Source organism: Molossus molossus, unplaced genomic scaffold (assembly GCF_014108415.1).
Source record: "Molossus molossus isolate mMolMol1 unplaced genomic scaffold, mMolMol1.p scaffold_m16_p_8, whole genome shotgun sequence".
Taxonomy (NCBI): domain Eukaryota; kingdom Metazoa; phylum Chordata; class Mammalia; order Chiroptera; family Molossidae; genus Molossus; species Molossus molossus.
In genome coordinates, this window is record NW_023425402.1 from 45,964,874 (window position 1) to 45,991,229 (window position 26,356).

At 35.8% G+C, this 26,356-nt stretch overlaps 1 protein-coding gene across 7 annotated transcripts in view; it reads right to left on the reverse strand.

The window, feature by feature from the left end:
- The window catches only part of SNAP91 (synaptosome associated protein 91), a 130,470-nt gene that overhangs the window by 60,550 nt on the left and 43,564 nt on the right, over positions 1-26,356 (reverse strand). For 5 of the 7 annotated variants that reach the window (XM_036247944.1, XM_036247945.1, XM_036247949.1 and 2 more), the window contains exons 8-11: positions 18,483-18,589; positions 9,420-9,461; positions 3,239-3,309; positions 1,249-1,254 (exon numbers count right to left, since the gene is read on the reverse strand). In XM_036247944.1, the coding sequence (XP_036103837.1) occupies positions 1,249-1,254; positions 3,239-3,309; positions 9,420-9,461; positions 18,483-18,589 (226 nt within the window). The remainder of the gene's footprint in view (positions 1-1,248; positions 1,255-3,238; positions 3,310-9,419; positions 9,462-18,482; positions 18,590-26,356) is intronic. The other 2 variants (XM_036247948.1, XM_036247946.1) reach the window with 1 other exon arrangement.

Genomic DNA, 26,356 nt, shown 5'->3' on the forward strand with positions numbered 1-26,356 from the left:
CTCGGAGGGGTAAGTAACTTGCCAGTGTGCCATCATTCTTTAATGCTGGATTTAATACTCCAGTCCAAGTCTGCCTGATGCCCAGCACCTGCGCTCATTTCACATTCCAGCCTGTCCGGACGGAAACACATCACCCAGCCCACAGTTCCCCTGACACAACACATAAACTGCTTCCTTCCACTTGCTCCTTCATTGATTTTCTATCCCACCATTGGTCATTTCTCCTTTATCAAAGAAAAGACTATAACATTTTATATATATAGGTAGTGACATTTATTAAAGACCTACACTTATTCTAATTATTTCAGCTAGAGAAATTTAGCATATAGTGAACCATACTGGAAAAAATAAAACACAAATATAATTTCAGAAGAGACTAATGACCATAGAGTAATATACCCTAAATTCTGTAAAATTCTACAAATAAATATGTGGGGTTTTTTTGGATGCACATAGTGAATGCCTAGATTTACTTCCTAGATGTCAATAGTAAGCTATCAAGAGAGAAAATTTTGTTATTTCTTATTCACAACAATAACCCCTACATAGTTCTGGTTATAAATGCTAGCTATAAAAACAAACAACATCAAAAACAAAACTCAGATGTGAAAAATCTGTCTTCCAAATAATTTTAATCACTAAAGACTTATCTTGTGTTTCCTGCACCCTCAACAGGTAGTAAATCCACATGTAAAATAAAACCAATTTCTCTCTTTTGGAATCATAGAAACAGATAATATACAAAGGTGCATCATCCAGTATTGCATAAAAGTTCAAAAATAAATATCAGTGTCTTTAAGGAACTAAATATAACGGGCATATATATATTTTAATAGTAGACATTTGAAAATGCTCTGTTTTATGCATTTACTTGACTAAAGGTTGGAATAATTTTATACTGTTACTGAAAGACACAGAAAACAGCCTTAAGTAATATATTTTCTTTATAAAATTGTCTTTTGGTACTTCTGTCATACGAAATGGGAAATTCTTTTGATTAGCAAACAAATGAAAAAGACTTTGATTTCTAAAATATACTATATATCCAAGAAGACCAAACTAAAGTAAAACCATTTATGCCAGTCACCTTGGACGACAAATAAAAAGGTATAATGAAAAAACACAAATGTGTACAATGGACAGAAATCAGTTTTAAATGTCCCAAAGACCAAATGTGGACTCTTAAGAGTGTTTTTTGCATTTTTAGTAATAACCAAATGCAAAAAAGCCACTCAATATAGTACTCACCCTTCACTTAAGTTCCCAGGTAAGCACAAACATACAAAGAAGAAAACAGTTAACTACTGTATTTCACTTATTTTAAAAATAGGGAATAAGCAAAAGACAAGTTCATATGTGGTCTTAGCCAATTGAGAAAATAAATCTGACAAGCATAAAATGATTTTAAAGGAGAGAGATAAATTATGCTCAGCAAATGGTAATCGGAAACAGAAGTTTTTATTTCACTGCTCTCAGAAATGTAACTCAGTATACATAGCTCAACTGTCCGAAAAATAGTTTGCAGCAGCCACAAGGGGGCGAATTTGGATTTGAAGTCAGGGCTAAACCACCACGGAAGGCTGCGTCTCTGTGACCTGTGGATCTGTGCAGTGTGGGGAACTGAGGGGAAAGAATGCAGAGTGGACTTTTCATCGATGTGCAGCCCTCACTGGCCATGGAAGAGACTTTAACTCTTGGGAAGATGCATCTGTATTTCCTTAGCTAAAGAGGTTCCTCTGCCACAGAGCAGGAACTTCTCTCAGACTTCCTGCCTCCTTTTCCTTAGTTCCAAGGCAACTCACTTGGCTTCCCACATACCCTGATACAGGGTGGCTGGAAGTGGGCATCTTCTATTGTGACTTACTATACTCTCATGTTTTTCTAGTTGACATCAATCTATCCACAAAAGCCTCATCATCCATGCCTACACTAAAGCGGGGTCACCCCTGGGCTGTGGTAACAAACCTGCTAAAGCCCCCGAGGGGTCCATCATTCCGAACAGCCACAACTGAGAGATTCCTACACTGTTATCACTGAAAATTTAAAACAGGCAATCATTTTTATACTGACTTGGGAAAATGACAGAAATAACACTTAGCTAATAAAACAAGAAACAAAAAAGTAACATCAAGACACGCGTCTAGATTCTGGGAGAATGCCGACAGAAGAAAGCAGAAAGGAGTTGCATTTTGATGGCTGTATCACAGGTAAATTCCATGATCGGCCTACAGCCCTGCAATGCTGAGTTCTTAGGTTGTCCCTGCTGACTCCTGCTGTCAATCTACACGGAATAAACATAAAGCCAGGGTGGCCCACCAAGACACTTCAAGCTGACTCTGTACAGAGAGGGGAGATAACAAAGCATAAAATAGACCCGACCTTTAGAATCAGAAAATCTATTTAAACCACATGTGGGGGGAGGGGGAGGCCACAACACAGGGCACTGCATGATTAAGGAAAGTTTCATGAGACGTCCCTCCCAGGATGTGTCATTTACACAGACAGAGATAAGGGGGGTAGCAGAATTATCATCTGTGTCAGGCACAAAGAGTGAAAAGCACTGGGTCTTGTGAATACACAAGTTTGACACCTGTTAAAGCAAAGGAAAGGAATGGAATCTGGACATATTTTGCATGCAATGAGGAAAAGCAGTAAAAATTGTAAGTACCCAACACAAGGTATGAAAATCCAGTAGAATTGCACTTATCACTGCTTGATTGCTACTCTCTCTATAAAAAGATCTCTTAGTAAAATGTCAGCAGCATGCCATACTGATCGGCTCAAGTGGGGAGAGTCTGGAGTCCAAAAAACTATACTTGAAGCATTTGCCTTTTTCACAGCGGGGTTGGTAACACAACAGTGTTCAAGGCTGCTTGTGAAACTGTACTTGTTTTCACTCATGCCCAGTGGTAATAGTCTCAATTTTTAAACACGAGCAACTCCTTTTTTGCATATTGTGAATCCCTTCTAAGGGCAAATACACAAAATCAGCAAGTTCAGTTAACATAGGTACAACCTACTAATTTGCTGCATTCATCTGAAAATAAATCACCTATACACAGGGTCACACTGTCATCAATTAATGGGACTTAGGAGAGTTTTGAGGAAACCCAGAGGAATTACAATAAAACATACCCTAAAACTATAGTAGCATAAGTTGTACCATGATAAATCTTGTTATCGTAAAGAACGACTCTAACATTTTTCATCTTATTTAGAATATACAACTAATGCATACTTGTTTCCAGGTTTCTTTCCTTCTAATGTATTTAGATGCTGTTCAAGGGTCTCCATAAGACTGCTGGGAGCCTACAATAAGAAAGTAAAAATAAATGTCTGCATTGCTTTCTTGCAAAGTAAATACACTGGAACGTCACTGTAACTGCAAGGTGGAAGTCTGGGGGGTGGATCCCAATACATATGTGAGATCATTTCATTCTAGGTTCTTTTAGTATTTAAATCTTTAAATTCCCTGGACTCTCAGACAGGCCCATCTTACAAATACTTAACTCCACCACATAACAAATAGTGTTACAGTGTGGTTTCAGTGTAGAGATTACATTGGATAAACTTTTTCTAAGATATTACTTATATGCAGTAAATTCAATTTAATATCTTTTCATAAGACCACGGGGAAAAAAGAATAGGTATTTGTATCCAAGTCAAAAATATAAGTGCCCAAATCCAAACTAACAGAAATTTGAAAATACAGTAAAATTTCACTTATCCATGTTTGACTGAAATATTAGGAAAAACTGCTAGTATATTTTTAAAAAGAGGGGTATAAATGATAGTTGTGGAGAAAATAATACAACTTCAGTAGTTAACAACAATTATGATTTTCTTATTGAGATATTTATTTCTATAATAAAGTAACTTTAACAAATATAATAATGTTAGACTATGTACACTGGAAGATTAAATATATTTCAACAATTTTATCAAAAAGTAACTGGTTGTTTTTATAACATTTTAGGCAAGTGATGGCATTTTACTGTATATTAGAAAGAGAAATAATAGGCTCATACAATACTCCACCCCATCTATTCCTCAAGCATCAAAAATTTAATTTCATTTTTCTTGGATAATTTCAACCAAATTAGACCTTAACAGCAGCATAGGCATTCAAAGAATAGCATTTCATGAATCAAATATATAACTACACTTATAGATACATTGAATTCTGATCATTATATTCAAATTAATATAAAATTAATTTTGAAGGACTTTAAAGTAACTATGCTAACTGATGAAATAGCTCACATAACTCAAGGAAATTTATATCACTGTAACTTTATATTGTACCTATAAAGACAAATTAAAATAAAATTTTATTAAAAATGTTAATTTTGAAAGTTCAGAATATTTATTTCATATTCAGTTTAATTTCACAAATAGACTAATAAGCTGTCATAATAATTATGGAATTATTATAAGTGTAAATTACTAAGTGAAGCAAATATAAACTTATAAATATAAATTACTAAGTTAACAAAACATTAATGTGATCAAAGAAACAGCCCTATGACCATTATCTAAAAAGTTAATGACTATAGTGTAGAAAGAAAAAAGACTATGAGGGGATATAATAAATTTAGAAAATTATAAAAATTAAAAGTTTATAATAGAACTCAGGTAAAAGTGAACTTGCTCAACCAACTCCAGTAAACTATAACAGGGGGTATGTCTCTAAGTATAAAAATATAAATTTTTTGAAAATAAAAGAAATTTTGCTCTATAGAAAACAGTCAACTATAAAGTTGTGCTAATTTAATAAACAGAATGAACACTGTGACCATAAAAGGAAGAAAATAAAAATGGCTTCATAATTTTTAGGTGAATCCACACCTGATAATTTAAAAATTGTCGTAATAAAAATTATAATGTTCATAATGATGGAACCTAGGAGGTCTGGGCATATAACTTTAAACTTCTCACATTTCCATTTTTTTTCATTGGGAATCACAGTAAGGAAAAAAAATGTGTCAAGTCATAGAACCATTCTCTAGATAGAAGACTCAGGTCCTCTAAATGTTAAATACGAGGTAAAGGAAATGCGATTCTGTGCTATACCTGTTGAAACAACAAATACTATTTACTGTCACACAATAGAGAACAATACAGAAACAGAGGTAGTATTCTCTCCTATAAAATTTCTTAGGTAGCTAAACAACAAAAAACCAAAACCCAGGAACATAGTTTGCAATTTCATCCTTTTCGCAAAGTTTCTTAATAATTTAAGGAAGAAAAATTTCAAAATAAATTAATAGTCACAGCAGTCACAATAGAAATCTGACCAAGAACACAGACTACAAACTTGGCTTTTGTCTTTAAGGAGAGTTATTTTGCAATACATTTCACCTAAAATTAAGTTTCAAGCCTTTTATCTTAGAGGTTTAAAGTGCTTTATCATTTGTTTCACTTATAAGTACTGGTGAAATCTAACAGAAATAAATTATTCAAATGTATTTGGAAGGGGGGGAAAAAACTACTTTGATAGTAATGTTCAGGAGTGCGGGAATCCTGGCCTTCTCAGCTGTATCTGTGGTGCTGAGCATATCCTGGCGCGTAGTAGGCAATAAACAAAAACTCAAATTTCCAAGGAGCAAAACTTTGAGAATGCCTCTGCCGTTGTAAAGGAAGTTAAGATGAACAGAATATAAGTGTAGAATCTTTAGTTGCTTATTTTTAAAAATGCCAAAGTCAATAGATCGATCAGAAGGACACAGCAACCCAAGGAACAAGAGTCAGGCCGTGAAAGCTAGCAGAGAACAGCAGTATTTCATGGTTACCGATTCTTCAGGGGCACAGTCTTTAAAAGAAGACGTTTCTTTACCAGCAGTTTTCAAATCAACCAGAATTCCTGACATCAAAACCTAAGATGTTTTTCATAAACGACGATATTTTAAATTTGGAATGAGCCCCACACACGAAACAGAAAGTAATATTTTGAAAATCCTTTTCTTAGAACAAATTTATAAATAATTTTGAGTCAAGGATCAAAATGGAAGCCTCCATTTAAAATGTAGATGCTTTAGCCCAGCGGGTGTGGCTCAGTGGTTGTACATCGACCCATGCACCAAGAGGTCGCTGGTTCGATTCCTGGTCAGGACACATGCCCAGGTTGTGGGCCCAATCCCCAGTGGGGGGCATGCAGGAGGCGGCTAATTGTTTCTCTCATCTATGTTTCTCTCTCTCTCTCTCTCCTTTCCTCTCTCTCTAAAAAAAATTCAGTAAAGAAAAAAATTTTAAATGCAGATGCTTTATATTCTTAGAAAAGTAAATGGATTAAGCAAAACCAAAACAAAACTCATGGACATAGACAACAGCATGGTGATTACCAGAGGGAAAGGGAGAGGGGTGAGGGGAGATAGAAGAGGGTAAAGGGAAGATAAAGGACTTGGGGTGGTGAATGTATAATATACAGATGATGTATTATGGAATTGTACACCTGAAACATATTTTTATCAACCAATATCACTCCCAATAAATTCAATTAAAAAAAAAACAAATGGAAGAAAAAGCAACCAAAAGATCATTCAAATTTTTGATCATTAGATCGAAGAAACCATTTGAAAGTGCTGAGGAAAAATCTCTCAGTTCGGATATCATATTCACTTCTTAACCTAAACAGAACTCTTGAATTTTTTTTAATTCATTGATATACATAAATCATTTAAATGTGCTTATGATGACATTAGATGAACAATTTAAAAAGGGCTACAGATATCCATACTGATATCTACTATGCAATTTCTAGCCTAAAAGATATCCATTAAATTCTTCTGTTCCATCTTGCTGAAAGAGGAATTCTAATCCTTTTTAGTTATTAAGCAGCCAACTCCTGCTCCCAATCAGCAGGTAACCCTTCCGGTCTCCATCTCCTCTTTAACCCTCTCTCACGTTTGGGGTTTTTGTTTATTGCCACGGCTAGATTCAGTGCCATGGTGCCACAGAGAAGTCCGGCAGAGAACAGAACCTAATCTCAAAGGTGTTAAACGAAGTCCACGAAAAGTAGCATTTCTGACCCATCTCCAGATTAATCCTGGTCTAACACTGTTCAAAGGATTAACCCTAGAGCAGTTCATCCAGCTCAGCCCTGACTGTACTGTCCAAGTAGGTCTAAATCTCCAGCTCAATTAGAAGCCTACATTAGACCAGTGGAAGGGGCTCTAAATAAGAATTCAGGAGCTTGTTTAGCTCTGTTACTTATAATCCCCAAATAAATCACAATTAAGTAACTTAAGAAATTTCAGAACCCCACAATACTCTTGCATTGAGATGTAAATATATACTGGAGAAATGAGTAATTTAAAAATTATTTTAGTGAAGATTATGTGGCCCTTAAGATCATAACAAAAGTAGAGGATAGGAAATATCAGATCCTTAAGGATTTTATATCTGTTCTCCAAGTGGTGATAATTCATAACATCATTATCTAAAATATTATGTCTTTAAACTTCCTGAGATAGGAGATTATATAAATTATAAAGAATATTATAGTATCATTCAAAATTAAACCCAAGTATATGAATCCTTCCTTTAATGACTTACTATAATTTTCTAATTTTAAAAACAAAAAGGAATTAAGTATTCCTTTAAACCTTTCCTTGTCTTCCTTCAGACTCTGCCCAAACTCAGTGAGACGATTGAGGACCTATTTTCTTATTAACTGAGATCCTCTCTAACAATATATCTAGTTTTTTTTATTTATTTTTTTATTTTGCAGTGAGCTGTCTATAGAGTTGAATAAAAATGATTTACTGTCTCTAAAAGCTATTCATTGAGCTAAATATTTTAATATCCAACTTTTTAGGTTAACATGCATTATTTATTTGGACTAATTTACAAAACTACAATGTAAATGTTTATTATAATTAAATAATTTAAAATAAAAGCACACTGATTTTCTTTGCTTTTTATTAATGTTACAAATTCATAAATCTATAGCCAATAGAGGTCTTAATAGCACTTTATACACACTTAATTTTTAACCATATTCAAAATATCAATATCTTATTCACCTGTGTACCTGATCATCTTCCCATTGCAGCAAAAATATTTTATACTAATATTCTGTCTACTAGAAGGAGGCAGTGCCGAACTTTGAAACAAAAAACCATAATGCCATCATGTTCTGAATTATTCTATGAACTTTTTTTTATCTTCACCCAAGGACATTTTTCCATTTTTTTGTTCAGATAGAGTGGGAGGGAGAGAGAGAGAAACATTGATGTGAAAGGGACACATCAGGTGGCTGCCACCCGCACAACCCAACCAGGGAGGGGTACTCTGCAGTTGAGGTATGCGCCCTTAGCAGGAACCGAATCTGGGTCTCTCTGGACTGCAGGCTGACGCTCTAACTGCTGAGCCAAACTGGCCAGGGCTGAATTGTTCTATGAATTTTATTTATGAAGAACTTTTTGTATTTTGATTATATACATACGTAAATCATTACTTTGGTTTTCTCTATTTTTAATAAAAATTTAAGGATAACATTATTTTCAAATGGAAACATTTTGAGCAAAGTAAATTATTAAATGCATTTTGATATTATTAAAAACCAATGACTTGACTTTTTTTAATTTACAAAAAAACTTATATATTCATTACGGGTATATAAGACAGCTTTATATTCCCTCCTATCATCTGACTGTGTCTAGTTGAAGGACAGGTTTGGGATAGAAATTTAGCCTAACAAAGTGACAAGCTAATTAAATGAAAAGTTTCTGCCAATTATGGAAAAAAATCATAAAATAATTCTGTATGTGTGAATGATCTTGATTTTATACGTTAGGATCATCTTTATATCTAAGGTTTGAATACCAAGGATTAATAAAGAAGCCCACTATTGTTTTGCCTACTATATGGTCCCAGAAAAATCACTCATCTACCACTACTCCTTCTAAAAAATATGTTAGCTTATTTATGGAAATTTCCTCACTTCACAAGGGAGACAAAACTCAGGATAGTAGAACTATGTCAAAGTTCGCCCCATTCACGCCCCTCCTTTGTACCCCAACATGTTGAAACCCAGAAGAGCAAGAAGGAAGAACAATTCAGTTCTGATTATTATGTCTACAAATATCTTTTCATAGATAAAACATTTTTTTAAACATTATTCAAGGCTTCCTTTTGATTCAAGTTCAAGAATGAGAATATGAGCTCAATAAGTAAATTCAGTTGCCTTTAAGAAGAAACTATGTTTATAAGGGCAGGAAAATCTTCATGTTACCTCTAGAAATATATTCAATGGCTAGAAAAAATGTGCTAGAATAATTTCCAAGAAAGTCATTTGGCCTAAATTTAAAATTCATTAAATACTAACAAGAAAGAGTATGATTTAGGTAAGATCTTTTATGAAAAACTACAGGATAATAATTTCATGTACATTGAATCTTCCACTCAGAATCACTTACCTGTGTGAGGTCAGGAATATCACCTTTATCAATGCCAACTTGCTGTAGATTAAAAAAAAAAAAAGAAGTAACTTAATGGGAATTTTAAAAAGCTAATTTATCTGAATTGAAAATCACCACTGAATTAGTTAAAATTATATGTCAAACATGATATATTTTTGTGTATACTATCCTACTTTGAGCATATGCTTTTTGTAGTTTTCCATTCAATATAATATGGCAATGATTTCATTAATATAGTTTGATGTAACAAATGTAAAAAATTACGTTAGAACCCAAAAACAGAATGTTAAGAGACTGAAGTGTAAAATGTAAGGTTTTCTCTATGGTTAACAGCAGCTAAAAACTAAAAAAATTGCTTAGGCTAAATTTAAATTGTTACTTATGCCCATTATGGCCTCCATACATAAAAATGACAATTTAGTTAAAAAATCTTTTTAGTTAAAAATTTATTTTAAAAAATCCTCCCCCAACCCCCTCCCCCCACAATAAAACAGTTTACCCATTTATCTCACCACACCACCCAACTCTTTCCACCACCACTCTGTTTTCTGTACCCATGAGTTTGGATTTCTTCTTTTTGTTTTTAGATTTCACATATATACAAGAGATCATATGGTATTTGCTTTCTCTGACTTATTTCACTTTGTATAATGTTCTTGAGGTCCATCCATGTTGTTACAAATGGCAAGATTTCATTCTTTTTTATGGCTGAATAATAGTCCACTGGTGTGTATGTATGTGTGTGTGTCTGTAACATTTTCTCTATCCATTTATCCATCAATAGACACTGAGGTTGTTTCCATATCTTGACTAATATAAATAATGGTTCAATAAACATGAGGTACATATATGCTATCATTAGTGATTTCATTTATTTTGGACTTATATACCCAGAATTTCCAGGAATGATCCAGAAATTTCTAATTCTATTTTTGATTCTATTTTTAATTTTTTTAGGATCCCCCGTACTTTTCCCCATAGTGGTTGCACCAATTTACGTTCCCAGTAACAATGGATAAGGGTTCCCTTTTCTCCATATCCTTATCAATGCTTGCTATTCCTTGTCTTTTTGAAAATAGCCATTCTTACATGTGTGAGGTGCTATCTCATTGTAGTTTTGATTTGTATTTCCTGATGATTAATGATGTTGAGCATCTTTTTATGTATCTGTTGGCCATTAGTACACCTTTCGAAAAATGTTTCAGATCTTCTGTACATTTGTAACTGAACCCTTTGCTTTTTGTTGTTGTTGTTGCTATTGAGCTGTATTAGTTCTTTCTATGGTTTTTTTTTTTTTTTCTTTTTTTTGGTATATGCCCCTATCGGGAACCAAACCCAGGACTCTCTGGTCCACAGGCCAAAGCTCCAACCACTGAGCCAAACTGGCCAGGGCTCTTTCTATGTTTTGTAATAACCCTTTTTCAGACATATGATTTGCAATTATTTTCTCCCATTTGGTAGGTTGCCTTTTTGTTTTGACGATGGTTTCCTTTGGTGTGAAGAAGCTTACTGATGTAATCCAGCTTGTTTATTTTTGCTTTTTATTTTGGGGTCAGATTTTTTAAAAATCATCAGCAAGACCTATATCAGAAAGATTACCACCTATGTTTTCTTCTAGATGTCTTACGGATTCAGGTCAAATGTTCAAGTCAATGTATTATGAGTTGATTTTTGTGTATGGTGGAAGATAGTAGTCCAGATTCATTCTTTTGTATGTGGCTATCCAGTTTCCACAACACAAAAAGACTTTTCTTTTCACATTGTGTATTCTTGGCTCCATCGTCAGTTAATTGACCACATAAGTGTGTTTATTTCTGAGCTTTCTATTCTGTTCTATTGATCTATGTGTCTGTTTTTATACCAATACCATACTGCTTTAATTACCAGAGTTTTATAATATTGTTTGAAATCAGGGAGTGTGATGTCTCCAGCTTTTTTGTTCCTTCTCAAGATTATTTTGGCTACTTGGGGTCTTTTTGGGTTCCATTTGAATTTTAGGACTGTTTTTCCTATTTCTGTGAAAATGCCACTGAAATTATGGTAGAGATTATGAATTTGTATATTGTTTTGGGTAGTATGAACATTTTAACAATATTCATTCTTCTAATCCATGAACATGGAATATCTTTTAATGTATATGTATTTTCTTCAATTTCTTTCATTAATGTCTGGTAGTTTTCTTTTTCTTTTTTTTTTTATCCTCACCGAGGATATTTTTCCATTTTTTGTACAGATAGAGTGGGAGGGAGAGAGAGGAAGGAGAGAGAGAAACATCGACATGAAGGGACACATCGAGTGGCTGCCACCCGCACGACCAACCAGGGCCAGGGACAAACTGCAACCGAGGTACGTGCCCTTAGCGGGAACCGAACCCGGGTCTCTCCGGACCGCAGGCCGACGCTCTAACCGCTGAGCCAAACTGGCCAGGGCAGTTTTCTTTTTTTAAAAAAGATTTTTAAAATATATGTTTTTATTGCCCTGGCTGGTTTGGTTTGGCAGTTGGGGTCAGCTCACAGACCAATGAGTTGCAGGTTTGATACGGTCAAAGGCATGTATCTCTGTTGCAGTTCATCCTTGGCCCTGGTATGGGTCGTGCTGGACTCAATCAGTTCATGTGTCCCTCTCACACTAATGTTTCTCTCTCTCTCTTTCCTTCTCTTTCAAGATAAATAGAAAAATGTCCTCAGGTGTGGATTAAATATATATATATATATATATATATATATATATATATATATGGTTTAATTGATATTTTAGAAAGAGAGGGAGAGTGAGAAATATTGATGAGAGAGAAACATCCATTGGCTGCCTCCTGCATGCCCCCTAACTGGGGATCAAGCCCACAACCCTGGCATGTGCCCTGAATGGGAATTGAAGCAGTGACTTCTTGGTGCATGGGACGATGCTCAATCCACTGAGTCATACTGGTTGGTCTGTAATTTTCAATATACAGGTCTTTCACATCCTTGGTTCAATTTATTCCTAGGTATTTTATTCTTCTGGTGTAATTGAAAATAAGATCATTTTCTTAATTCCTCTTCCTGATAGCTAATTGTTAGTGTAAAGAAATGCAACAGATTTTTGTGTATTGATTTTTTATTCTGCAACATTACTCAATTTGTTTATTAGTTTAAATAACTTCCTGATGGAGTCTTTAGGATTTTCTCTACATAATATCATGCCATCGGCAAATAGTGACAGTTTTACTTCTTCCATTCCAATTTGAATGCCTTTTATTTCTTTTTATTGCATAATTGCTCTTGCTAGGACTTCTAACACTATGTTGAATAAAAGTGGAGAGAGTGGCCATCCTTGTCTTGTTTCTGATCTTAGAGAAAAAGCTTTCAACTTTTCACCATTGAGTACGATGTTAGCTGTGGGCTGGTCATATATAGTCTTTATTATGGTTGGGGTACGTGCCCTCTATACCTGCTTTATTGAGTTTTTATCATAAATGGATGGTGAATTATGTCAAATAATTTTTCTGCATCTATTGAGATGATTATATAATTTTTATCCTTCCTTTTGTTATTGTGGTTTGTCACCTTGACTGATTTGCAGATAAATCTCACTTGATCATGGCGTATGTCTTTTTATGTATTGTTGAATTTGGTTTGCTAATATTATGTTTAGGATTCCTTCATCTATGATCATCAGGGATATTAGTTTAAATTTTCTGGTCCTGAACTTTTGTTTGTTGGAAAATTTTTGATTACCAATTCAATCTCCTTGCTAGTAAAGTCTGTTCAGATTTTCTATTTCAAATTATACTTCAGTCTTGGCAGGTTGAATGTGTCTAGGAATTGCTTTCTTTCTCCTAAGTTGTCTAAGTTGTAAGTGTATAACTGTTCATAATGGTCTCTGATGGACCTCTGTATTTCTGTGGTATCAGTTGCAACACCTCTTTCATTTCTGTTTATTTACTTGAATCCTCTTTTTTTTCCTTGGCGAGTCTAGCTAAAGTTTTGTCAATTTGGTTTTTCTTTTCAAAGACTGAGCACTTAGTTTCACTGATCTTTTCTATTGTCTTTTAAGTCCCTACTTCATTTATTTCTGCACTAATCTCTATTTACTTTTTTCTAACTTTAGGCTTTATTTGTTTTTTTTCTAGTTCCTGGAGTATAAAGCTAGGTTGAGATTTTTCTTGTTTCTTAAAGTAGACATTTATCTCTATGAATTGCTTTTTCTACATCCCATAAATTTTAATATGTTACATTTTCATTTTTGTTTGTCTCAGGGTATTTTTTATTTCTCTTTTGATTTCTTCTTTGACCCAACAGCTGTCAGTGCCATGTTGTTTGATCTTCACATATTTGTGAATTTTTTAGTTTTCTTCATGTAATTTATTTCCAGTTTCATATTATTGTGGTCAGAAAATATGCTCGATATGATTTCAATCCTTAAAAATTTATTAAGACCAGATTTGTGGCCTAACGTATGCTTTACCTTGAAAAATGTTCCATGTGTAGTTGAGGAGAATGTGTATTCTGTTGCTTTTGGATGGAATGTGTGAATCTGTGAGGATACACAGATTCAAAAAGAAGGGAAGGAAAAAGATACTCCATGCAAATGGAAACCAAAAGAAAGTAGGAATAGATATATCAGACAAAATAAACTTTAAAGCAAAGACTATAACAAGAGACAAAGAAGGGTTTTACATGATAAAGAGGTAAATCTAACAAGAGGATATAACATTTGTAAATATTTCTTCACCTAACATAAGAGCACTTAAATTTATATAAGGCAAATATTAAAAGGTAAAAGGGAGAAGTAGACAGCAATAAATTATAGTAATAGGAGACTTTAACACTCATTCAGACAGAAAGTTAATAAAGAAACATTAGCATTAAAGGGTAGTTATATCAAATCAACTTAGATATTTATAGAACATTTTATCCAAAAGCAACAGAAAGTATATTTAGCTTTCATAACTTGTTCAGGGTGTATTTTCACTCCTTTCATCTTGCTAGTTTCTTATGTATCCTTCCAGAGTTTTTTTTTAATGTATATCCAACAAAATGCAAACTATATAAATATTTATATCCCCTATTATTATACAAAATAGTATATCATATACACTGAACTTATATTTTTCATTTAACAATTTATCTTAGTTCTATATCTATATTAATACACAGAGTTTCCTCCTTTTTTAGACAGTTACCTTGTCCAGAATTTTATTGAACAAGTCACCTATTAATAGACATTGAAGTTGATTACAATCTCTTGTCATTGCAAGCAATGCTGCACACCATATTTTGCACCTGTGTGGAACCACCTGTAGAATATATTTATAGAAGTGGAATTACTAGGTAAAAACTTACAGGAATTTTTAACTTTAATAGGTTGGGGAGGAAGTGGGGGAAAGAGAAGCAGAAAGAAAGAGCACATGAGTGTGCAAATATAGAAATCTATTAATAAAGGTACGTCAATGAAGAGAGTATAGAGGTGTTCACCTATACTACTTTATCAACTCTTTTGTAGATCTGAAAATTATCCAAAATAAAAAGTTGGCAAAGATGTAAATTAAAACTTTATCTCATTTTACATAAATGATAGAATTGAGTCTCAAAGAAACAAAGTGGGTTAAATCAAAGTCTTTCTTTTTAAGAAATAAAATGCTTTGATTATGCTAATGCAAATGTACAAGCAAATACAGGAAGCATAAATGCTGAGTTCCTACAAAGACAATAAGGCCAACAGGAGACTGAAAAATCCACTTGTGTGTCAAAGTGCTGAGCTGACTTCTTTCATCTGTCCTCTCTAGGTCTAAATTAGCCTGAGCACAATTGATACTTTGGGATGATTCTTTGTTGGAAGCTGCCTTGTAGGATATTAGCAGTATCATCGGCCCTCTACCCACTGGATGCCTCCCCCTCTTCCTCTATCCATTGCTATAAGTGGGCATTAAAATCCCTCACTATTATTATATTGCTCTCTATTTGGTTGTGACAACCAAAAACATCTCCATTGTCCTCTGGGGAGGAAGGGAGAGCAAAGTTGCCCATTGTGGAGCATGACTGGTGTACAGAGCACAGGCCCTTATCCCTCTAGTTCAGCGTGTGCTGGAGATTCCTCTCCAAAATACAGACTGTAAACTGCTAATTGACTGGACTCTGGCTTTAGGGAAGCCACCGATGGTTCCCTAAACCCACTTATGTTATTACAAAGTATGGAAATTATAAACTAAGGCAACTTCATTCCTTTTATGTTCATATTTTAATATCTCTTTTGATAAGCCATTAAAATATTAATATAAATGAAGTCAGTGTTTTTGAAAATAAAGTATTATGGATTCCTAATATTGGAATCACTTTGCTAAAAGGTGACATGTTTCTGCTAATTGGATAATTCTTTTAAAGACACAATTTAGAAATTCTTCCTTGATATTGCTATTTTTACTGTCCTGACTTTGGAAGATTGAGGTGAAGTGTGATTGTACTCCAGAAATCTCATTACTTTCTGTCTGCAAATATTCTGGGAGAGACACAACTCCTACGACTTGGTATTTACCTTAGAATAGCAAACCAAGAATAACCTGGTTCTATAAGAGGGAAGTGGGTGTAACAGAAATTCCTATTACACGTAAAACAACCATTTTGCAAAGTTTCCGTTGTCTGTTATAGGAATCTTCAGTACAGTCAGTTCTCTGTATCCACAGGTTCTGCATCTATGGATTCAACTAACAATAGACCACACACCTTTGAAAAAAATGCTGTGTTGTTGCTAATGTGTACTATGTAGTTAGGCCTATGATTGTGGTGTCTGTATTGGGTATACACAGACTCTTTTTTTCTTATCGTTATCCCTAAACAAAACAACATAACAATTATTTGCATAGCATTTACTCTGTATTAGATATAAGTAATCTAGAGATGATTTAAAGTAAATGGTAGAATGTGTGTAGTTTATATGCAACTACAATGCCATTTCATATTAGCAGTTTGAGGATCTGTGGATTTTGGAATCCTGGAATCAAACCCCTGCAGATACCCAGGGATGACTGTATGAGAATACAAAACACGGTAAGTTTTTTGCACGGTAAGTTTTTCCTCTGGGAAATTTGAATATCCACAGAAATTGTTCTACTACTCTACATTTCTTTTAATATGGTGAAAAACTTATTGGTAACATTTGCAAAATACCCAATATAGTTGTATTTTTAAAGTGATATTCTGGAAGTCTTCTAGATACTCTTTAGGCAAATGGTACTAACCACAGGACAGCTATTAGCTATGAGTCCATAGATCTATACACCACATGAGTACCAATTGGAAGAGAAGTCTTTGTACATTTGTCAAAATCTTTCTGTATTAACCAATCATAAGCATACCAACTCACTGATATTCAATTAAGTGTTGACATTATGAACAATGTATTGAAATGTGAAAGAAAATACAAGTGGTTATAGTTATCCATTGTGGTTTAATGTTCGTTCCATAAAAATTAATTTTGTAAATTGCATACCTTCCATAAAACATTAGTCATAATGTTTGAATAAAAGTAAAGTAGTTATTATTCAGTTATTTAAAGACAGGCTCACAGAGTGATGTCTGAGTGCTGTAACTGTCATCAAACAGCCTGAACTGGGCCTGTGTTAACATCAACAGACACAAAGTTTTACTTGTGAAAATAGAAGGAACTGATAAGTAAGTACCAGTACCCCCTTTCTCAAGGATACCTTGAGCTGAGCCTTATTAAGCTCATTAGATACTGGTAAACTCCAGACCGCCACATGTCCAGCTCCTTCCTTATCTGTTATAACAGTAAGAAATGGGAAAATGGGGAATCATGTGCACCCGGAATTAGTGGAACAATGAAATCATCTTTGCGCTGGGTATTTAGAGAAAACTGTATTATCACAGAAAGAAATTAGGCAAATTGACTAGGCAATATTGATAATTATGATAAAACCATGAGAATATCATATAAAATACAAAACATAAAATCTATGCAGCAGCAAAAGAAGTTTCAAGCAATTTTGTCCTTAAAGACCACCACCATCAATCAACACATGAGGAAACACACGTGGACGTGCTTTAAGGTCTATGTAATGTATATCAGCTGGTCTTTACCTTTTGCTTCTCATGTTATATAAAAAAAATTTTTATTCTGATTACAAGCCATAAGGATCAAAGCTGAAGAGACAGCATTTTAAAGTATTATTTTTGTCTCAGAATTTGAATTTGACAATTATTACTCCTGTGAATAAATGAGATTTGAAATGTAACACATGGGCTAGAGTGTTTTTGAAACTGTGCATATAAAATGCTTGTTCTGTGCTATATTATCAAAGCGGCAAACATTACAAAAGCACGACATGAACATCCATGTCCATGGTCTGGGGTGCTCTGCTGTTGGGCTTCAAAACCCCCTGCACACAGGGCTCCGGCCAGTCGTAGCAATCAGCTAGCTGATGTGTCGATAAAAACTCATCTTGCTAAAGGATAACACTGTCATAATTTCCAATATCAGTATGAATCAATAATTGAATTTTATAAGAGAAAAGAACCTACAGAGAACCCCAGGAACATCAACTATACAGTTACAAAGTTATTTTGACTAAGTATAAAAAAAGTCCTTAAGAAACAATTTATGAACATTATAAAATTAATTATACTTTATTTTTTTTTCATTGTATTTAACTCACTAACAAGGTAAGAAAGGTCAGATTTTATGATTTATCATTTACACACTAAAACAATGGACGGATTTCTCTGAGGATTTTTTTCTAGGGTTCAATAAAAAGGAAGCACTTTCTTGCCGTCAAAGATAGCCATCAGGCAGAATGGAGCATTGGACTCCCTCACAAAGCAGTAAATGAGCTCATATCCATGAAGCCTTGACTTAAGACAGAGTGATCATCTGATTGGAATATAGGAGTGCAGAAGAGAGCTCTGAGTGAAGAGCTGGATGAATGACTTCTAAGGTTACTTCCAAACCAAATGCTCTGTGATGCTGTGGCAGAGTGTCTGGCTAGCCTATATATGTTATTATTAATCCAAATACACGAGCTAACATTTTAAAATCATGTTCCCAACAAAGCTTAATAATACTTACCTCTGCAACTTTGAGAAATTCAGACACACGCGTCATTCTCGTTAGAAATCGTTTGTAAATTTCTAGAGCATCTTTACATTGTCCTTTCTTCATTTCAAAAAACTTTTCTAGGAGATAGACAAGCATTTTGAAAAGAGTATTATATTCAATTTTATTCTAAGCTTATATCAATACCATTACTTGAAATTGAAATTAATGTTTGAATCAAAACATTTGACACTAAAATCTGTAAGAGGTATTAATGCACCTAAACAAGGAGACCTGAGTGGTTTTTTGTTTTTTTTTGTTTTTGTTTTTTTTAATCCTCACCCGAGGATATTTTTCCATTTTTTGTACAGATAGAATGGGAGGGAGAGAGAGAAAGGGAGAGAGAGAGAGAGAGAAACATCGACGTGAAGGGACACATCGAGTGGTTGCCACCCGCACGACCAACCAGGGCCGGGGACAAACTGCAACCGAGGTACGTGCCCTTAGCGGGAACCGAACCCGGGTCTCTCTGGACCGCAGGCCGACGCTCTAACCGCTGAGCCAAACTGGCCAGGGCGAGACCTGAGTGGTTTAAAAAAGGTGTTATGTTTTAGGTGTCTCACATGAAACAAAGTAAATAATGAAAATACAGTTAAAGTAGAAATACACATGAATTATCACAACAGATTAAATTCATGATCCATGCATCCCAGTTTTCTGTTTTGGAAAACAGCATCAAATTCTTTGTGATAATCTCAAAAGTTATGACTGCATTCAACAGCATTCTTATTTCCTTACTAGCTCACTATAAACCAATAATTTATATATCATAAAGCAATAATGTATAGAATTCCCTGAATTAAAGAATTCTCTAAAATATCTACACTCTGTATAAAACTTGTTTTTACTGGTTATAGATTATTTCTTTCGAACACTCTAATGCATTTATTTCTTTTTAGTTATAAAATAGTGATGTTTTGTGAAAAGCATTTCGTTTACCAAACTCTTTATGACTTTCTAGCCTATAATAGTATCCCTCTTCTCAACCTGTAGGTTTCTAGACAGAAACACAGAGGATGTTGCTGTTCTCTTCTGCACTCCCAAGATTAGATGTCACAGTCATTAAGGTACTACAGCTCCATTACAACTGCAGCAGGAGAGTGTCTTCTCTCCACACTGTTTTGAAGAAAACTGGCACTTTATCGGTGTTTTTGCCAGCCAGACTTTCATCAGTTCGTTCAGTCAATAATTACTGACACTGCAGAAGGAGACACGGTAGGCCATTGTCTACAACAGCTCCCGGGCAACTCTGGATTATAGCCGATGGCTCAGGATCATCATTATTTTATATCTGCACATGGCTAAACACATGCTATTTTTATATTCTCTCATACTTTAAAGTTCTTGACTTCATTCAGCATGTAATTTTACTACCTCAAAGTATTTTTAATTTTCTCAAGAAAGATTTAACACTATATAATTACACAAAGAACTAATTATTAAGGGTAGCTACTCATTACCTTCTGTTGACAGTCTTTTCGTAATTTTACTTTTAGCATGGACCACCCCTGCAGGGTACTCAAGGAAAAAAAAAAAGGCTAAAGCTAAGGATATATTCTTTATCCACACTATCCTCCTTTTTAATGATATACATAGGATCATGGTACTATAAGGAAACAAATCTTTTTTAGTTTAAAATTTTGAAAATAAGGACTTATTCTGGTAAAAACATACTTTTCATGTTATACAATCTTCACATAAACAATTTCTTCCAAATGTCTAAATTACTTTTCTTTATTATAACCTAAGTTTATTTCTTTGCATCAAATCTTCAGCAATAAAAAAAATAAAGAGAAATCAAACTAAATAATTTCAATTTCCTTTTAAAACCAATGCATTAAAAGTTTAAGCAAATTGTCTCTGTCTTCTTTGGATGCTTCAAAAAAAAAATGTATCTATCATGGTAATTCAGTATTCGGCAACAATAGAGATTCAATCATTATGGCTTTAGGTCATAATCTCATAACTGTACCAGTGGTAAGTACTGGTACTAAAAGGCAGCATGTACTGATATGTGCGAAGTTGTAAGGTTCCCTTGTCCCCTTAGAGCCAAAGGCAGGTTCCAGAGAAATTAACACTTTTCATTTTATTTTTTATTTTTAAATCCCCACCCGAGGATACTTTTCCATTTATTTTCAGGTAGAGCAGGAGGGAGGGAGAGAGAGAAACATCGACATGAGAGAAACACATCAATTTGTTGCCTCCCACACGACCCCTACCAGGGCCAGGGAGTGAACTGCAACCGAGGTACATACCCTTGACCAAAATCAAACCTTTGACTCTTTGGTCCGTGGGCCAATGCTCTAACCACTGAGCCAAACTGGCCAGGGCAAGAAATTAACACTTTTAACACAGGGTATGTGTCACCCAGAAATGAGCCTCTGCCTTTCTTTCATAGTAAAAATAACATGTTGTTCCTGGCCAGTTTGGCTCAGCAGTTAGAGTGGCGGCCTGCGGACCGGAGAGTCCCGGGTTCGGTTCCCGCTAAGGGCATGTACCTCGGTTGCAGTTTGTCCCTGGCTTTGGTTGGGGTCATGTGAGGGGTAACCAGTCGATGTGTCTCTCTCACGTCGATGTTTCTCTCTCTCTCTTTCCTCCTCTCTCCTCCCACTCTGTCTGAAGATAAATGCAGAAGTGTCCTCTGGTGAGGATTAAAAAAAAAAAGTACTGAGCCTTCTGCCTTTAAAAAAAGTAAATAAATAAAAATAACATATTGGTTTTCAGTATTTGAAATTATCTCATTTGACATATGTAACATGAATCTTTGTAAACAAAGTATTGATAAGTTCCCTTGTCATGTTAGTATTAACTTTCACAGAAGAGCTGGGCTAGGAAAGGAACCACATGAAAAGAAATCTCATCTCCAAAAGACAAGCCAACACTATGCACATGAACTATTACTAATGACCGTCAGTCAGGAAGAGAAGCGTCTACTAACTTGAACGTCTGAGTTTCAATATAGTGATACAATGTTTGTGAAGGTTTTTGGCACCAATGTTAATCCCAACATTAGATGCAGAGAATTGGTCATGACGTCCTTGACTAAAACTATCCCACAATATATTTATAAAGTTAATTCCTAGCATTATATAGTAAACAAAAACATACCTGTCTCGAAACACTGAGGATATTGAGTGTGCCTATAACCTAGAGTATACGTCTACAAGAACAATTTGTCAGCGCGGAATGAAGGCCACTCAAACCAGAATGCTGCCAGGCAAGAACATACTCCTTTACCACTTTTGAAGATTCAGGGTCTTTAATATAAAAAGGTGTAACGCTCCTCCTTTTCTGCTCCTAATCTTAGCTAATACACTGTCTTTTCCAAATTAGATGAAATAAAAATAGGTACTGAATGGTTATTATTTTGATATAAAGAAAAATACATTCTTATTACAATCTGTGAATTCAACATCAAGAAAAAGTAGAGCAGCATGTAAGTAGCTGTTCAAGACCACAACAGAGGAGAATCACATGGCCTGACGGGTTTAATTGTTACATGGACTGTGGAGGCGATCTATCCAACGTCCTTGAAGCCGAAGAGGGAAGGAAAAACAAGGTCTGCTGGTGGGAGAGGCTGAGAAGGAATCAACTGGGTATGATCTGAGTGAGATGAGCACCTCAGAGATAATCGAAGTTTAAGATTGAAAAGACTAATTATATATAAACAGAAACAAGGAGATTAGGAAGGGTAAATTCAAGAGTTCAGTTTTAGACATTGCTGAGTTTTAGGTAAGAACATAATATCTAAATTTAAGTATCTACAAATAAGAAGACATGCAAAACTAAAAGTCAGAATAAAGGTAAGGATTGACATAATAGATTTGGGACTCATCATAATGTAGTTAATAGGTTTTCCAATAAAGAACAAACAGAAACAGCAGAATGGCAGATGGCTAAAAAGGAACTTCAGCAAAAGCTCACATTTATGAATGGTAAGAAAGAGTAAGATTAGCCAGCAAGAGAGAAGGGGAAAATCTATCTTACTTGGCTTACTGATTAACTCTTCCCCTGGAAATAAAGGTAATATGGTTTTGAACTGCATATTATGGGCAGGAATCTTTCCCCACTAAAGGCAAAATCTCCAAAAGCCCTGTCTTTGGTGTTGGCTCACCCAACCTTCACTCTGTTGTTTTCCAGACTGATGAGGAGCCAGGGTTCTGGATGTAAATTTAGTTCTATGAATTAGACAAACGTGAAGGTGAAACTGAGGCACAGCCATGTTTCCTTTTTCAGCTGCTCCTTACAAGTGATAAAATCCTAGAAGTATGAATGTATCTTTCAGCAGCATTTTACAGTCTGCGGTCCACCTTAGGGGTTCTAAGGAGTAACTGTTATGGTTGCAGCCACTTGATATGCCTCCCTGTTCCCTGGAGTATAGCTTCAGGTGTCTGTTCTCCAGCTTCCTAGGGTTGCAAGGCAGTTGAGGTGGTGGCAGCAACTACTTGCTTTTAGCACACCTTAAAGTGGAGGCCTCAGTAGCTTCCCTAGTGTGTACGAACTCAGTATTCGGAAGTCATCTCTAGAGGCCGAGCCTAGAACCAGTCCCTGCAGGCTGCCAATAATTACATAAGGACCTAACTTCCTGCATCAAATCCCTTTTTATTTGCAATATGTAGGGGATGTTCTGCTTCTTGAATAGACACAGCATTTAGTGCCTGAAGTGGCTGTAGAAATCAGACGCTCAAAAATATTGAGGATGGGAATCTCGGATTAGATACATAACCTGATTGAATTTGATGGCAGAGATGACTATCTGCAATTTTTGGAAAATTAGATTCTCGTAGTCTGTGCTGTACAGGAGCAAAGTAACTACTTAAATGATCACCTATGGCTTTCTGATATGAGCACCCAGAATTAAGCTTATCAGACCAGGTAGTTGCTGGGACAGACCACCATGATGGGAACAAGGCAAACAGAACTGTGGGCTAAGTGGCTGCTCTGGACTCCAATGAAGAGCTTAAAAATAAAAGTGACTGCCCAGGGTTTTAAATTATTGGTTCAAGGCTCCATTCAGACGGTGGTACTTCAAGCTGGCCTAAAACAATATTATGTCTTGCAGACACAGGGCTTTCATCTCTGAAATTCAGATGAGGGTCTAATCTTATGAGTTGCTGAATTATAACATATGTGGGTAAGTTAAATTTCCAGCCTCACCATGATGTCCTTTGTGCAAGTGAGGGCTTTTATTGTGAATAGAAAATTGAACACACACACACACACACACATACACACACACATCAAACTTGGGCAGATTCATACCAAAATGAGCTATCCTTGCTGGATAAAGCCTTTCCCTCTTAGTCTGAAGAAGCTGGTCCTGCCTTGCTTGGAGATTCTGTAAACAACCCCCCCCTTCCATCTTGGGATAAAAATTCTCCTCATACCCTATCCTTCTACTTCTTATCCCCTTCCCCTTGCCAACAGCCTCAATACCTAGAATGAGAGTGGGATCCAGCAATTCCAGCATGCCCGAGGGAGATGAGCACAAAGTCTGACCCAGGAGAAAAATACACATGCTACAAGAAGCACAAGAGTTTGTCCATTTATGTTGGCAGTAGGATTGCTCAACAACATGCAAGACACTGAGTTAAATTTAAATGGAAAGCAACAAATAATTTTTAGCACGAGCATGTCCCAAATATTGCACAGTATTTATTAATTCAAAAAGAGTCATTCACGTTGATCTAAATACAAATCTAATGGGGCATTTTGTGTTTTTTCCTCATGAAGCTGTCAACCCTAATTGATAAAAATCTAGAGAACTGGAATGAATTCTAAAGGTTCTAAGCAGGAAAGAAGGAATATTACCTTAGAGTTTATGATGTAATTGATAACTTATTACTTGGGTGCGCATACCTCAAAGTGTGGATTCAAAATGTGAGCCTGAGTATCTGGGAGTGACTCAGACACAGTGGTTCTCAAACTCAAGTCCCCAGACCGGAGGCAAAGGCACTGCTCAAGACCTTATTATAAATGCAATTCTCAGGTCCTTCCCCCATCTACTGAATTAGAAACTTTGGGTTAGGGTCTAGCAACCTGAATTTCAATAAGCCCTCCAGGTATTCTTGAGGAAGGTCCTAGAAACACAGCCAGAGCATCTTTTCTCTTCTCCTGCAAAGGGACTGTTATCAGACTGACTATGCATAGGGGAAAAGGACATACCCAGACTTTTCAGCGACACAGACTCTAAACTGATGCTACTCCCTGGGAACTCAAAATATCACTATATGTTCTATTTATCTGAGTAGAGGCTCTATGGGGAGATTAGGTGATAAAATTAAAAAAAAAAAAAAAAAACTATATCCAGTGGATGCATGAAAGAATCTGTGGTGATTTCCCGTTTCCTGAATCTATAGTTGGAACAGAAACACCAGCAGGGTCCCCACACTGGTTTCCTAATTTCTGCCAAGAAACAGGTTGAGCCTTCCATCATATCCCCAGTTAACTTGCATATCTGGCTTGTGCAAAGGATGCATGGATGGTAGGGAGTAACAACAGGTTACTGTAAACTTAATCAGGTAGTGACACCTACTTGCGAAGATTCAGATGTGTCCTCCTTACCAGTGTAAAATCAGCACAGCTCCTGACACTTGACAGGCAGCTGTCAAACTAGAAAATTCTGTTATCTCTATCCCCATAAACGGCGCCCATGAGAAGCAGTTTGCTTTCCTCTACAGGATGCCAGTATACCCTCACTATCTTATTTCAAGGATATCAACCTCTATGGTTGTCATAATCCCAGGGGATATCACTCTGAGGACATTTTTCTGATTGTATCTAGTGGGTGAGAATTTCAAGTATGCTAAGTGCCTTGATAAGATACATGCATATCAAAGGGTGAGAGAGAGAATCTAGAAAAGTTTACGGACCTGCTACCTCAGTGAAGTGTCTGAAGACCCAAAGGCGCCCTCCACATGAAAGACAAGTTGCTTCACCTTGCACCCCCTATAACTAAAATGCAGGCAAAAGTTTGCTGAGTTTTATGGATTTTGGAGGTAACATACACAACATGTGTGTTCTACTCTAAACACAATATGCAGTACAATTTAAAATATAAAGTGGAACCCTTAAAGGGAAGGTTCTGCAACCACTCCAAACTGGGGTCACACAGACCTTTGCTTCTGCAGATCTGAAGGAACTCAGTGTCTGCAGCAGCTCCAAATGGGGCAACTCCATGAGGAAAGTCAAGTGGAAGCCTCGAGTGCTTTGGAGCAGAGCCACGTCTTCAGACAGCAACTTACATCCTTTGGGAACATTGCTCTTGGCTTGCTTCTAGAGACTTAGATTCCAACCACAGACTATCGAGTAATCGTGAGACCTCAAGTGTTATCTAATATACCAAACCATTATGCTGCAAAGTACAAGAATACTCCATCATCCAATGGAAATGCAATTCAGAGATCAGCCTCATGCAGATCCTGCCTCCCATGTGGGCTCTGAGAACTCGGCTCAACTCACAGTGCACCTCCTCTTCTGCGCTGCCATTTCTCCCTCAGAGCATGCCTACGACCAGCTGACCCAGGGACAATAGAACTCAAGCTTGGTTTAGAGATGGTTTCTCATGCTGGCACCCATTGGAAGTGGTGTGCTGAATCATTATGTTCCCACAAACGGGTGACCTTGACGGTGAGAGACATCTTTTATTGTAGGCCAAGCTTTAAGTAGTGTATCTATTGGATTTTTCACTTTATGTCAAAGGAAACATGGTGACATATGGAAATACACAAAAATATGTGCAGTAAGTATCTGCTGGCCTATTTGATCAGGGACTTGGAAATAAATAAAATGGGAAGATTAGGAACAAGAGGTCTGGAGAAAAGGTAGTAGATGGACCTCTCAGATGA